General features: G+C 39.6%; 1 protein-coding gene across 8 annotated transcripts in view; it reads left to right on the forward strand.

The window, feature by feature from the left end:
- ttll10 (tubulin tyrosine ligase-like family, member 10) overlaps positions 1–14,101 on the forward strand; it is a 37,611-nt gene extending 23,510 nt beyond the window's left edge. For 2 of the 8 annotated variants that reach the window (XM_044351386.1, XM_044351391.1), the window contains exons 2-12: positions 5,930–6,274; positions 6,541–6,673; positions 6,873–6,991; positions 7,266–7,386; positions 8,612–8,697; positions 10,525–10,711; positions 11,181–11,352; positions 12,280–12,420; positions 12,831–12,947; positions 13,037–13,130; positions 13,348–14,101. In XM_044351386.1, coding sequence (XP_044207321.1) covers positions 5,930–6,274; positions 6,541–6,673; positions 6,873–6,991; positions 7,266–7,386; positions 8,612–8,697; positions 10,525–10,711; positions 11,181–11,352; positions 12,280–12,420; positions 12,831–12,947; positions 13,037–13,130; positions 13,348–13,895 — 2,063 coding nt within the window. In that variant the 3' untranslated portion in view covers positions 13,896–14,101. Of the gene's footprint in view, positions 1–33; positions 3,935–5,339; positions 5,387–5,886; positions 6,275–6,540; positions 6,674–6,872; positions 6,992–7,265; positions 7,387–8,611; positions 8,698–10,524; positions 10,712–11,180; positions 11,353–12,279; positions 12,421–12,830; positions 12,948–13,036; positions 13,131–13,347 lie in introns of those variants that run through there. The other 6 variants (XM_044351385.1, XM_044351384.1, XM_044351387.1 and 3 more) reach the window with 6 other exon arrangements.
- The last annotated feature ends 72 nt before the right edge of the window (positions 14,102–14,173 follow it).

Consider the following 14,173-nt stretch of genomic DNA (forward strand, 5'->3'; position numbering starts at 1 on the left):
AGAGCTAAGTATATGATTTACATTTTTACACATAAGATTAATTTCCCTCTTTTTCTATTTCTTTTAAAACATGCCTTTTTGAGGCATGTCACAGCAGGAAAAGGTGTTGATACTCAAATCAATGATGTTTTAGGGTCCTGGAGGTTTGCATGCAGCCTCACTGTGATACTTGTCAAATACAGTTTTCTGTTATCAGAGATAACGGCTTCTTTCCCAGAGACTTTACTGATATATTACAGATTTCACCTCAGCCACCTGTGAAGAGGCCTCAGCATTCACTGGATCAAACTCTTCCTCTTTAGTTACAGCATATTAATTCTCTGTGATGGAGCATCTCTTCCTTCGCTACAGTTGCACCAACTCTCCCTGTTCACTCATGTTCTTGCCAAATTATGTTGCAGTATTATCGGTGAGTCATTTTCCATCTCAAAATTCAGTGGTATTCCTCCTGCGTCTTTTCATAGCTTTAGAGGGTGTAGCCAACATACTGAATGACGCAAATCCAGGAGGTTGCCATCTGAACGCATCACGTCCAGAAAATGCACACATGATGCATGATTCTCTGCATTTAGAGTGACTGCAGAGACTGAGGCAGCTTTTCTCCACCATACATCATCTTATATAAAAGTATGAAATACTAAAGCTGCACAGAGTACATGAAGTCTGTATTTAAAAGCCATATCAGTCATTTTTACATGATGGATATCACTTAGACCACATTAAACCCAAGTTTTCCCATGCTACTAAGCAATTTTGTGATGACTCATCACAACCGTAAGGGTGGATCTGAAAAAGTCACTACCATAAACCAAATTCTCGACAACACAATTTGCTTCAGTAGAGTTAAAGGCCGAGGGAAGCCTGTGGAGGTATTGCTTCAGCAAGAATAGCAATCAGACACTTTATTAATGGAGTTTTTAGCATAATGGCCGGCTTAAAGAACTAGGTTGTATGACATGTCGTCCGAACAGAAGGCCAAAGTATTTATATCTGTTCCAAAAGTCATCCATCTCTCTTACACACACAGCAGAGAGCGTTCACCAGCAGTGTGTGAAAGCAGCAAGCAGCATCACAGTTTAGGTGCTCAGTCACCTGACGTTACTGTCTTAATAACAGCATTTTATTTGGTATGATAATGATTATTTAGTGTGAAAATACTCTACTACTCGTGTTGTATTTAATTAAAATAATCTCATAATATATATCGGCTCACACACTTTCACATCTTGGTGAAATTTGATATCTTTGTGTCTCCATCTTGCATTTGTCACCAGTGGGAATGAGAGGATACAGACCCTGGGAACACGATGTTGCCCCCCCACCACAGCAGCCCCCTTCTGCTTTACTGGTGTAATTCTGTAAGGAAATCATGAATAGCGGGAGTGAGAGAAACCCTATTGAGTCAGGCCTTTCTATACATCGTAACTTAACTCCATTCCTTCCGCTAACACCTTGACAAGGAGAATCCCTCCAAATAATGGGTTGTGTAGGGACACCATTGCTGCAGGCTGCATCCCTGTAATTGCTGAGCACTTCCTGGTGCAGGAGGCAGTTGAGATGACATGGGAATGGGCGAGTCTCCAAAGACACACACGCCTTATGTTGTCACCGCCCCGAGACAGACAGGCAAACACACACACATACTTTTTATATAATGATATATATTTATTGTCATGTGTTTCATTTTCATGTAGCTGAATATATATTTTGTTTCTCTGATAGAACACATTAACCCATTTATGTAAACTCTTAAACTTTTTCATCCACTTCTTTAGAGGATTTTTTCCCACCAAGTGATGTAGTGACGAAGTCTGTTTACCAGTGTCGTTTCACATTTCTTCATTAACATAAACAAGAGAAAAGAAAAGGTGAAGAGAAAGACAAAGAAAGTGTCTCAAATCGGCCCAAACTGATAGACAGATGAAATCAATATGTTTTAATTAACATTTTAATTGTGAAATACACCACTCAAAATACACAAGCATATATATTTACACGTTTATACATGTATTCTTTCTATGTAAATACACGTACACACATATGCACATAGCCTCTTGGCAGATGGTGAACCATGAGGTCGACAGGGCTGTAAAACAAGCCTGTTCTCTTTGTCCACCTACGCAGCACAGTGTGTCTATCAGATGGCGGCTCTTTATCAAGGTGTGGCTGAAACTGGCTCCACACAAATCTCTGTTTAACAGGAATATGGGAGGCCCTCTTTTAATAACTTGGGTGCAGCAGCTGGATTCATTGACATCATTGAAGCCTCTCTCTCTTGACGATACTCACACTCCTAAATGGATATTTATGGTCACGTGTGTGTAAATGACTTACAGTAACCGACTGACTATCTGACCTGTGACTATTGCTTCCTTCTTGTAAATTTACTCGTGTTAGATGCACATAGGGTGCGATGACTCAGTTTGTATTTCTTTGATCTGAACCATGGAGGACTTTGTTGCATTTTTATTTGAACGTGTCATCCCATGTGATCTCATCAGGTTAGAGTCTTTGGTGATGGCGAAAGTGAAACCGGACTCCAGAATACATTTTATTCAGCTGTCAACTTCCGTCGCTTCTTATCATAAACGCTTGTATTTTCCAGGGTTGATCCCTGTAGCTGGTTAAAGTCTCGCCCCTAAAAAAATATGCCGCAGTCTTCACAGTCCTTTCTTTCACTCTAAATATGCTATAAATGAAGAGCGCTTGAATTATATTCCTGTTACTTGTGTTCATGGTTACCCTACTGTATGTCTAATTATATGGTTGCATAGATGCTGGGCCTAAGAGGCACCCATCCCTGTCAATTATCAGGCTGTTGGGAGGAAGGGAGGAGATTATGCATAATTGCCATCCATGGTCGGGCCTGGGTGTTTCCTCTTGAGTCAAATCACTGAGACAGAAGGTTATTAGTGGATTTGCCATGAGAGCAGACAAATGCTATGTTGCTCAACTTCATACCTGCCACTGGATTTGGCACTAGACAATATGATTTATGATAATCTCTTCCATAAAAAATAATGAGTCGAAGAATAATTGAAGCAGAATGAATGCTGACATAAACTGATGTTCATAATAAAAAAATGTCCGGAGGCTTTAGGTGTAATCAAGTGCTCACTCGAACTTACAGCTCAATTGATTTGTATCTAAAAGTTCTGATGTTTTGCACTCATAATGAATTATTTTACTTTTTTAAATTAGAGAATCAAAAACGTCTGGAACCTCAGTTTATTTGCGTAGATAAATATTTGTTCAGGTTTTGGATGTTTATTGTGTAAAATGGAGCTATAGATGTGGGGCAGCATTAGAAACAGTTAAACAGTATAAAATTAATGGTGGATACTAAGATATCTGTATTTAAACATGTCACCTGGACAGATTTTTCACATTCTTATAATGACACTATTGTCATTGAGCTTGTAGAAAGTATTATTTTACTTTTTGTGTCAGGATATAATACCCTGGAAAACTGGCAAATCCACTTTGATTGACACTCTGCTCTCATGTTACCATAAGGTTCACACAACAGAGGCTTAGTGGAAATTAATATTGAATGAAGCTAAAGTTAGAAGTGAGGTGGGTGCAGGATACATAATCTTAAGTAGTTTGTTTGTCTTCAGCTGCTGTTGTTGTAAGATTCAATCTACAAGAGGCAACCGTTGCTAAGGGTCCCATTACCAGAGTAACCGGTGATTGTTTACATTGGTCTAGTGGGTTTGCTGAATTGCAGTGTGACAGACTATGGCTGATTTCAGTGGGCTAAACTGCAGACAGACCATGTGATTTCACCTCAAGTCTGTCCTTCAGTCTGTTGGTTTACTGATTTTCCGAGCCCTGCCGTTGGACTGCAAGGTTGAATGCACATGGAAGAAGAATAGGCTGAGTAGATTTTCATGGAGTCTGGCTGCACATGTGTGTGACGCTGGAGTTGCAGGTAAACCCTTTTTGCTTCTAAATGTAGCTACAATAAGCTCCACCATATTTATTTTGGGATAGCACATTTACTTCACTTGACTTCTCCAGTTTAAATGCATGTTTTAATGCTATTTTACTATTTGAAATATACAGACAAAAACTAAGGCTAAACATCTAAAACCTTTTACAGGTGCTAACAACCCCTAGAGGCTGAAATTGTCATTAAACTTCAACAAAACTTTTTCATGAGGTTGTTACAGTTACACTGGGATGAATGGCAATGCAAATTTCATTGCAATCTGCTTGTTAGATTGTGAAATATCTAGCATACAAGGTCGACAGTTTACTCTGATGGTGTTGCAAGAGGAAATGGAATACCATCCTTGAAACTCCAAATATATGCAGCAAAGTGTATAAGAATGTGGCCATTCGTTTTCGTTTTGTTGGTCAAATGGTGGTGCAAGACAAAAGGTCAAGAGGCTACCAGAGGCGTTGGCTGGACTGTTAACCATCAGGGACTGATCCCAGATTCTTGAAAAATTCATCAGATCCATCAAAAAACTTTTAAAAACGTACTTGTAAACACTGTTTCCATATGCCTCCATATGTCTCCATATTCCATGGAGAAGGAAAGGGTTTGGATTTGATTGACCATATAATCTGCACATGACTATTCCAGACACTCGAATGTCTCAAACCAAAATGAGCATCATATCAGATACCTACTACCATTATTACTAGGCCTAGATGATGGAAAATCCTCAAAACCCATAATACAATGGCAGTTTCATGAATGAGAGTCGAAAACTGCTAATTACTCAAAGTGCCTGTGTAAACTTTCATAATTTGGTTGCAAAATCATGCTGATGGACCTACTTGATATGAACCATATGAACCATGAACTATAGGATTGCACAATATACTGTATATTACACCTGACACTGACCCACAGTGATGTGTGTGACACATCTAAATCATTTAGATTCAGTGTTTATTTCCGAGTGTAATCTGACATCTCTGTGAGTGAGTCAATTTGTTAAACTGACTAACGTTAGCACCTCAGCTAATGTTAGTAGCCTGAATTTTTGTTCTATGGAAGCTATGTTTACTTAGCTGTCAATGTACGACATGATCAGAAAAAAGAGTTGGATTGGTCATAAATCTTGGTGTTATCTCAGGTGTTACCACTGTTTGACTACCAGACTGATAAAATATAGAACTTTTTGGCTATCTAAAATGAGACTAGGCTAGTTTGGTGTTGCTAGACAAGGGGAGGCACAACTATGCTATTATTGCTAACGGTTTAGCTGGCTACAGTGCAATGCAAAATATGTTAGCTGTATATAACTTATGCACTGCTCATATCATGTTCATGTAACTTGCAACTTATACAAACATTTACACACCTTGTTTTCCTGGCTCAGCATAAGAAGATGTTTGTGCCACTGCTTCAGTTTCAACCCCTTTACTGGTAAAAAAAATCTCCATATATACATTTTTTCCTCATACTGACTACGTGAGCTAGCATTCGGCATAGTAACCCCATCAATTTAAGAATTGACAGAGACTGTTCACTGAAGATGCAAAATTACAACACTGCCGTCTTCTTTAGTGATAAACCACGCAAAGTGGAAAATTATTCGGGGCTAAAGAAAAAATCTTTGGGGCTACAGCCCCGAATGCCCATCATCATTAGAAACACCATGACCATGGATATCCATGCCAATTTAACAACAGTCTGGCCAATAGTTAACATTAAAAATTACATTTTTTGCTTTGACTGACAGACAGATGTGCATTACTTGTCATTAGAGGGGCAGAAACAATGTGTCCAGATGCTTAGAACCTCAATAATCAATTACACATACTGAGCATGAACAGTACTATTAATGAAGGGTAAAATGGTGCTCTTCATCTTCTCCTCACAATAAAAAAGAGACCTTATTCCTGCCCTCCATTATTTGAGTGCAGGGTTACCGCACACCAAAAGAGGTCCACCTCTCTTCCCATTTAGGAACATTTCTAACCGTTCCCAGCAGTCAGCTCCAGCAGGAGGTCGTGTCATCTAAGTGCTGGGTGGAGCCCTGCAGTGAAGGCCAGGCAGAGGAGAAGCAACAAGGGGAGGAAGTGGTGAAGGAGGAAGTGGACGTTCCCTGCAGGGACAACCTGCCTGCAGGAAGCCCAAGGCAGGAGGAGCCAGGAGGAGAGCGACCTTTGTCACCTGACCATAGTGGCATGCAGGAAGTGACACCAGAAGGTGGACTGGAGCAGGTCCAAAGGGAGGAGATGCAGACTCAGGAAGAGAGGAAGAGGTTTACCAACATGACTGTCAACCAGCAGAACCGAGACAGAGGGGCAGGTGTGTGTGGAGGGGAAAGAGGCACATCAGATAAGATTGTTGCACAAAATACATAAATAGATCAAATCTGCTCGCTGTAAAATAAAAGACAATTCCTATTCAGAATCGTTGAGAGACTACGTTTCCTTCATGGTGACTGAGGATGATGAAGTACCTCCCACAAATGTTTTAATCTACTGATATTTTGAACCACAGACTGTACCTACATGTTTATGAATGTGTGAGTGACTTTGTGCATCCTTGACTGCTGTGTGTTTGTGTAAAAGTATCAGGTGCGTGCTTGGTGGAGCGATATCCCCAGAGGTCCGTCCCCAGGGGCTTGTTGAGGGAGCAGCAGGCAGAGGAGCCCCGGGGGCCCGGGCCTTTCTACTATTTTGGAGGAGCTAATGGGGCTGAAATGTAAGTAATGCGAATATGATATAAAACTGTTGCTCGCATCCTACGTGAAATTTTCCTTATTCAAAATAAAGATCTTTAGAAAGGTGATATCCTCTAAGTAGAGATTTGCTCATTGAACCCTAGTCTTACATGTGACCTCTGTTTTGTTGTGTGATTAAAGCAGAACTGTGATTGATTTACTCTGGGATTTTTCCTTTAGAGTGAGCCGTTACTGTGAGAGGAGAGGATGGAAGAGGATTTACAACAAGCACAGGGAGGATTTCAAACTTAAGTGGTGTGAGATCAAATCTCTGGCCAACTACTGCAACTTCAGAGAGGGTAGTGGGAGTGCACAACCTTCAAAAATTACTATATTAATCACAGCACATAATCTGAATGTTGTATCTTACCGTGTTTACTTCTCCACACAGTAAAAATTAACCACACTGTTACCTAACTTGAAGAAATGTCAAAGAACCTGACATCTGCATCTGAAAAAGACAAGCCATGTTTAATTTCTTGTTTCATTTTTGTTCTCATTTTGCTTTTAGAAAAGAAGTTTAGTGCCTTCCATTCACATAATGAAATCATGAAATCCTCGTGTTGCTCCCAGGTGAACAGCTGGTGTACCAGATTCCCAACAACAAGGTGCTCACCACGAAGATTGGCCTCCTCAGCAGTCTGCGGGAGTACGAGCGCGTCAGCGGCAAAGTCCACCACGGTCCAGGATTGAGGTGAAGTGTTTAGTGGACGACTGTTTTCTGCTGCATTTGTCTGCATTTCATCTCTTATCCAGACTATATGTGATGTAACAGTCTATTTCCTTTAGAGACTTTACATTTGTGCAACAGATCTCTTAGCAACCACTCTGGTACCATCAATAGAAATTCAATAGAGGCTCGGCTCTGCAAATACTGATTGGAAGACATATCAGACGGTGATATTATATATTAAACACGGCCAAATTGCATCATCGGAAATCAGGTTTATAATAACAAAGGCTTGGTGTTGAGCATTTTGTGTCAGTGATAGTTCTGTGGTTAATCATTAACAGTTAATGAGTGCAGTTTTAAAACTGGATTCATTTTACTGACACATTAAATGTCTGGTGGAGAAATACAGTCATTCGTTTTAGAGAACAAGATGATCAAAGCTGTGAACTTTAGTTTCAGTGATGTAACCCGTCTCTCGAACTGATATCCACTAATTTACTGCACACAGGTCACTCAGTACAGTACAATAAGAGTTGGCTTCAGTTAAATTCTGCAACTGATTGTGAAATAAAGGATTATATAAATTTGCACACCAGAAACAGTGAATTAAACCAGATAAGTCTGAATTTGAAAGTTACAGTTAAGTTTGAAAATGTCAAAAATATATTTTGACATTTTCCATTTACCATAAATCCTGTGTACTTGTACATACTCATTACTTTTTTTTTTTTTAATGAATTGTTCGTAACTTCTGGGAGACCACTGTCTTTCATCCTTTTGGAAATTTAATTTTCAGAGATGTAAAACTTGCTTGAGTCAATTCATCACATTGAACATTATTGGATTTAAATTCAATCTGCAGCACCAAAATACACATATTTTACCTTTGAATACAACTGTTCAAACAGTAAAAGCAAACGGGATGATCACTGTAAAGGAATATCAGACTCAAACAAGTTCTGATATTGTAGTTGAATACAATAATTGGAAACGATGTCTGTCTGAAAGGAAGGTACACAGTTGTACATTTACAACTCTACAGCATGCTTTAAAGAACTAAACGAAAAACTGCCATGGTCCTTTAAGCACTTCATTATTTTGTGGTTTAAACATTAATTGAAACTTTCATTAATCTAAAACAACTTTCTCCAGTAGTTTCGATTTTGAATAAATGAAGCACATTTCTAATCCCGCCCTAAAGGCGGTTTCAAACATTTGGACTTCCTCCTTGTGTTGTACTTTACAGGAGGCTGAAAATGGAAGAGTTCATTCCTACCACCTTCCGCATGGATGTGAAGGGAGAGCGGGAGGCTTTCTTTGCTCAGCAGGAGGGTAAAATACATCCAAACATTTCACCTCCATTAACCCCCAACATACAAGTATCCTGATGCAACAACAACACAAGACTGGTTCAACTGGATTTGTGTTTAATTAGCGGATCAAACTTCTAATGCTTCCGATAATGAAGAGAAACTGAATAGTTTGTGCTCGGCAGTGTTAAGACAACAGTTGCCTTAGTGATTGTTTAATCAAGAGGTTGAGGACGTTGGAAAATAATGCACTTCACCTCCCATAAGGCCCTGATAAAATCACCAGGGGAACATGCTGTTGCCATAGAGATGAGTCAGCAGAGGGCAGGGCTGAGACACAAACACAAGGAGAAACGGTCAACAGGGTTTGGATGTAGTGCTGCTGCAGCTCTGGACAGAACAAATGAAATACATTTAAGATTAAAACACTTTCCGTTAACATTAAGGAGATGAAATGATGATCCACCGGTTTCTGGATTGCGTGCAGACACACTGCATTATGATGGCGTTCAGGTTATGACAAACACGGTTATCACTAAGTAAACAGATGAAAGACACAGACAGCTGTTTTAGATCTCTGAATGACAAATGAATCTGTGGGAGAGAAGAGAAAAAAACAAGAGAACAGAACCAATATAATATAAGAGCATAAAAACAGTCAACAGTGTGTCATTCACTCATCTCTGTTCTTTACATAACAAACACTAGTTTATCTTCATTATTTGACACCATCGCTGACAGCTGTAGTGTCACATAATGTCAATGATGGAAGAAGTCTTGAAATATTCTACTTAAAGCCCCCAAAACTTGTCTTTAAATCTTAAGTATTTCTTTATAACATTAAATATCTATGACTAAATAAGCAACAATAAAAAAACAGAAATCTCTTACATGAAATAACCAAAACTGTCTCATCTTTGACAGAAAACTTTTCCCATTACTCAAAGTATGAAGCTGATTGAGGAAATAAGTTTTCAGGGCCTTCAAGTAAAAGTAGCAGTACCTCAATGTATAGGTTTAGTGCATTACAAGTAATAGTGCTGCATTAGTAATTTAATTTTAAAAGTACAAGTATTAGCAGCAAAAGTGCTCATTATATAGTAGAATAGCCCTCATCTGAGTGTTACATTATAGGATTACAGTTAATTTTAACTACTTTCCATACTGTTAGGTAGTTTAATTGATGACTTTGTTACACTCAACTTCAATTAACTAGTAACTACAGCTATCATGTAAATGGAGTAAAAAAGTACATTTCTCCATAATGTAGTTGACTACAAGTATAAAGCAACCAGGATGCAAAATTAACTTTTTTGTCCACCGGCCAAATGGCTTGGGAATAGTCAAATTTTACCAGCCACTCAATAGATTATCATTGTTGTTTTGGCTGGTGAATGAAGCAATTCTAACAGCCACTTGCATATCTTACCAGCATTTTGGCAGGTGGCTGGTGCTAATTTTGTGCCCTGAAAGCAGCAGAGGATGGATACGCTTGAGTGAAGGGCAAGTTCCTCAAAATGAAGTGCAGTAGTTGAGGAAATGTTACCTTCCACTACAGCATAATGTGTATTTACACATTTGGCACAAGGTGAAGAATTGTGTCGTGCCATTTTTAGGGAGCACAATGTTTACACTTTTTAAGTTTGAACAGAAGCAGAAAGTAAACACAGTGAACTAAGAAGCAAATAGGAAGTGATTTCACACGCAGCACTCATTCATAGATCAAAGAATGGACAATGAAATAGTAAACAGACAGACAGAGTAGAACTTATATACTATACCTGTACATGTCATATGTTTATATTAGCAGGACAGGAGTTTGTTAATGTAACCATACAACTGTTACCAGGTGTGAGCAACAACGAGAGTCACATGTGGATCTGTAAGCCCACGGGTCTGAACCAGGGTAGAGGGATCTTTCTGCTGAAGAGCCAGGAGGACGTAGCCGCCTTCAGACTGAAGCTGCAGGACAGGGAGGACAGCCAGGCCAACAGGAAGGCGCATCACCGCCAGCCTCAGGCTCGCATTGTCCAACAGTGTGTGAACATACATAACTATTGGGTCCTTAAATATTGTATCATGTCACATTTTTCAATCTCCAAAAAGGCAACTTTCAAGGAAGTGGGAAAATATCCTGCATGTATTTAAAATTTCAGTAGGTTGTGAGAAGCACCAAAAGATTTATAAAGACCTCAACATGATATATTAAATCAGGCCACATTAAATAATAAGAGTAACATACCTCATATGAGAAGGTGATAAAGTACTATAAAAACAATATCGGCACACTAAAAGTTAGTAAACTCTTGGTTATGCCACTTTTTGAGAAGAGACTGATTAACTGAAACTACTTTCAAAAAGTCTGTATGCAGATGTTCATAGACTTTTAGAAAGTAGTGTGTTGTGTTTGTATCTTGTTGACAAATGTCATTTTTGACAGAAATGTAGATATAACTGTTGAAGTTGTCGGTTTGTCTTAAAGGTAAACTGACATTTTTTCCTCAGTTACATCCAGAGTCCGCTGCTCCTGAAGGGGAAAAAGTTTGACGTGCGCTCTTACCTTCTGATTGCCTGCACTTCACCCTACATGATCTTCTTTCGCCACGGATATGTGCGACTGACCTGTGACCTCTACGACCCCGGCTCCAACAACCTCTCTGCCCACCTGACCAATCAGGTAGACCCTAATCCTGTACGGGTAAACATTCAAACCAAGAATCCCCACACGGGTTTAGATCATCTGCGATGATGTCAGATGAGTCACTGTTTGGAAATCAGGCAGTTAGTAGAAAAAATTATGATGCATCCTATTAAAATAGATTTAAGGAATGAATCGTGCCAATGGTGCTTCTAAACGACGTTCAACATGTGACCTTGATTTCTTGGCCCTGATACAACACAATCAATCCACTGACATACAGTATACAGTAATAAATCAGTCAATACTACTTTAACTGAATGGCCTTTTTATCACTGTCGTAATACCAAAGAGACATACAAACTTCTTTGAAGTTGCTAGATAGTAATTATCTGAACAGAAAAGATAAAAAAAAATGCCTGTACACTGCTCGAAAATGAAAAAGAAGAAAAAGGAACAAACCAGCTGTGTGCAGGTATTTTTTTTTTGTTTTTGGTTACTGTACATTTTTAGGGAAACACCGCTAAATGTCATGTTACTGAACAGTCACTACAAAGCCACATAACAAGATCAGATCATGTAGAGGTCTTTAGATGATGAACTGGTGAATTTTAGACCAGAGGATTTACAGACACTCTGTCATTCATTCACCAGTTTGATAATAAATAGCAGATTAGTTTTGATTCTCTGGGTTCTACTTTCATATGCATGTTAACTGTTTAAGGGCAAAAGTTTAAAAAAAGTGTCAACCCTTAATGTAAACTTAAAAATACTCAAACATTAATCATATAATATGATATATGGATAATAGTAGTTTGCTATTAAAAGTATTACTCATGAGATATCTGCATCCCACCCTTCTTTACAGCCCTGCCTAACATTAGTTGTGTAAATGAAGACATTAGCTGTGGCACCAACTGTCTCTCTGCTTCATGTCTCTCTGGTCCCCCTGCTGTCCATCTGCAGTACATGCAGAAGAAGAACCCTCTGTACAGCCAGCTGAAGGAGGATACTGTGTGGTCCATGGAGAGGTTCAACGCCTACGTCAACGACAGGTTTCAGGTTGCCAAGGGTCTGCCCAGGGACTGGGTGCTGGGCGCCTTTGCAGTGAGTGCTGCTGTGTGTTGTAGCTCTTGGGGACCAATTACTATTATAATGATGGTTGTTGGCACTTGCAGCTAAATGAGCTTGTGGTTAAGTTTGGATGATCTCACTCCTGTCTGAGGATGCATCATCTTTTTACTTCAATAAAATATCACATGTGCTGTGTGGGGGTTGTTTTTATCCATAGTACAACAAACAGAACAGTCAGTTAACATCAATTGAACTCGTAAGAACCCCTGAACCCTGATAGTGACACACATTGAAGCAAATACAACCAATCACAATGTGGCGTTAAGTTTATCAGAAACCTGCTTTTGTATCACAAATAAAAGTCTACATACAAGTTGCATTTTCATTTTTCCATCTTAAAGATGGAAACAACACTGATTGTTTTCTCTCTTTCTGTGAATCAGAAGCGCATGCAGCAGATCATGACGCAATGTTTCTTGGCAGTCAAATCCAAGTTAGACTGCCGACTGGGATTCTTCGACTTGATTGGCTGTGACTTCATGGTTGACGAGGACTTCAAGGTATGTGAGACGTTGCTGAATATATTGACGTTCAGTGGTATGTTCACGTGGGTGTGTTTGGACTAAATATCTTCATGCGCTCCTGAAAGGTGTGGCTGCTGGAGATGAACTGTAATCCAGCTCTTCACACAAACTGTGAGGTGCTGAAGGAGGTGATCCCCAGCGTTGTTGTGGAGACACTGGGTGAGCTCACCAGCTGATCACTTCATTAAAATAAAAACTTGGGTTCAGTAGATGTTTATAATGTAACTTTAAGGCCATACTCAAACAGAAAAGGTCTCACTTGATCTCACAGTTTGCATGGTAGACTCATTTCCTATCAAATGTGTAAATTAAGTTTAAGTGACAGGCTGATGTGTGACAACACCCAACATGCAACTTCTTTTATGTTCCTGTTTAGATTTAACCCTGGAAATCTTCAACAAGTGTCGTCTCAGGCAAAGAATCCTTCCTCTGGCCAATCAGAGGGAGTTTGTGCTGCTGTACAACGGAGTTTCTCCTCCTGATTCTGCGTTGGCCTACAGCAAAAGCAACACACACAGTGAATTGAACAAGAAACTCACCAAAAAGACTCAACCCAGGAGGTCTAAGTCAGTGATGGAGGGCACAACTGTGCCCTTAAGGTTCCCTGATAATTCTTTCAATGTCTCAGCGAGCGGTGAAGGAAGTGGTAGTTCAAAGTCTGGCCACTGTCTCACCGCCTCCGCCTCCACCTCCACCTCCACCTCCACCTTACCTCTCCATCAAAGCTCTCTGTCAGCTCCAGGACCTTCAGGTATACACAGCAACAACAGCATGCAGACTGTTCGGAATAAGAACCCTTGTCCTCGGGTTGTACTCAAGCTGAGCAAATGTTCTTTGCATCATCACTTGAAGGCCGCGGATGACTTGAAACACTCAAAGGCTCAGCTCAGAAGATCGTCATGTCGTTGTCATCACTGGCACTGACTGAAGGGACATCTCCTGTGTGTGTGGATGAAAACAAAAGAGGAGAGGAACCTGGTGAAGACACAAAGAGCTTAGCCTACGAGACAAAAGAGGAACAATGATCGAAAAAGCTTTGTCTAAAAAGAGATCAACACTTTTGACATCTGGTGCTGTTTTATAATGTTAAGAAATGCTTAATGTGACAATAAAGACTATTTATCACTTGAGTAGCTGGTTTAATTTTACCGTTGGTTGTTAGGGAATATGTAATAAAGAGCAGCTTTTTTTCCAGTAATGGT

This window comes from Thunnus albacares, chromosome 5, assembly GCF_914725855.1.
Source record: "Thunnus albacares chromosome 5, fThuAlb1.1, whole genome shotgun sequence".
NCBI lineage: Eukaryota > Metazoa > Chordata > Actinopteri > Scombriformes > Scombridae > Thunnus > Thunnus albacares.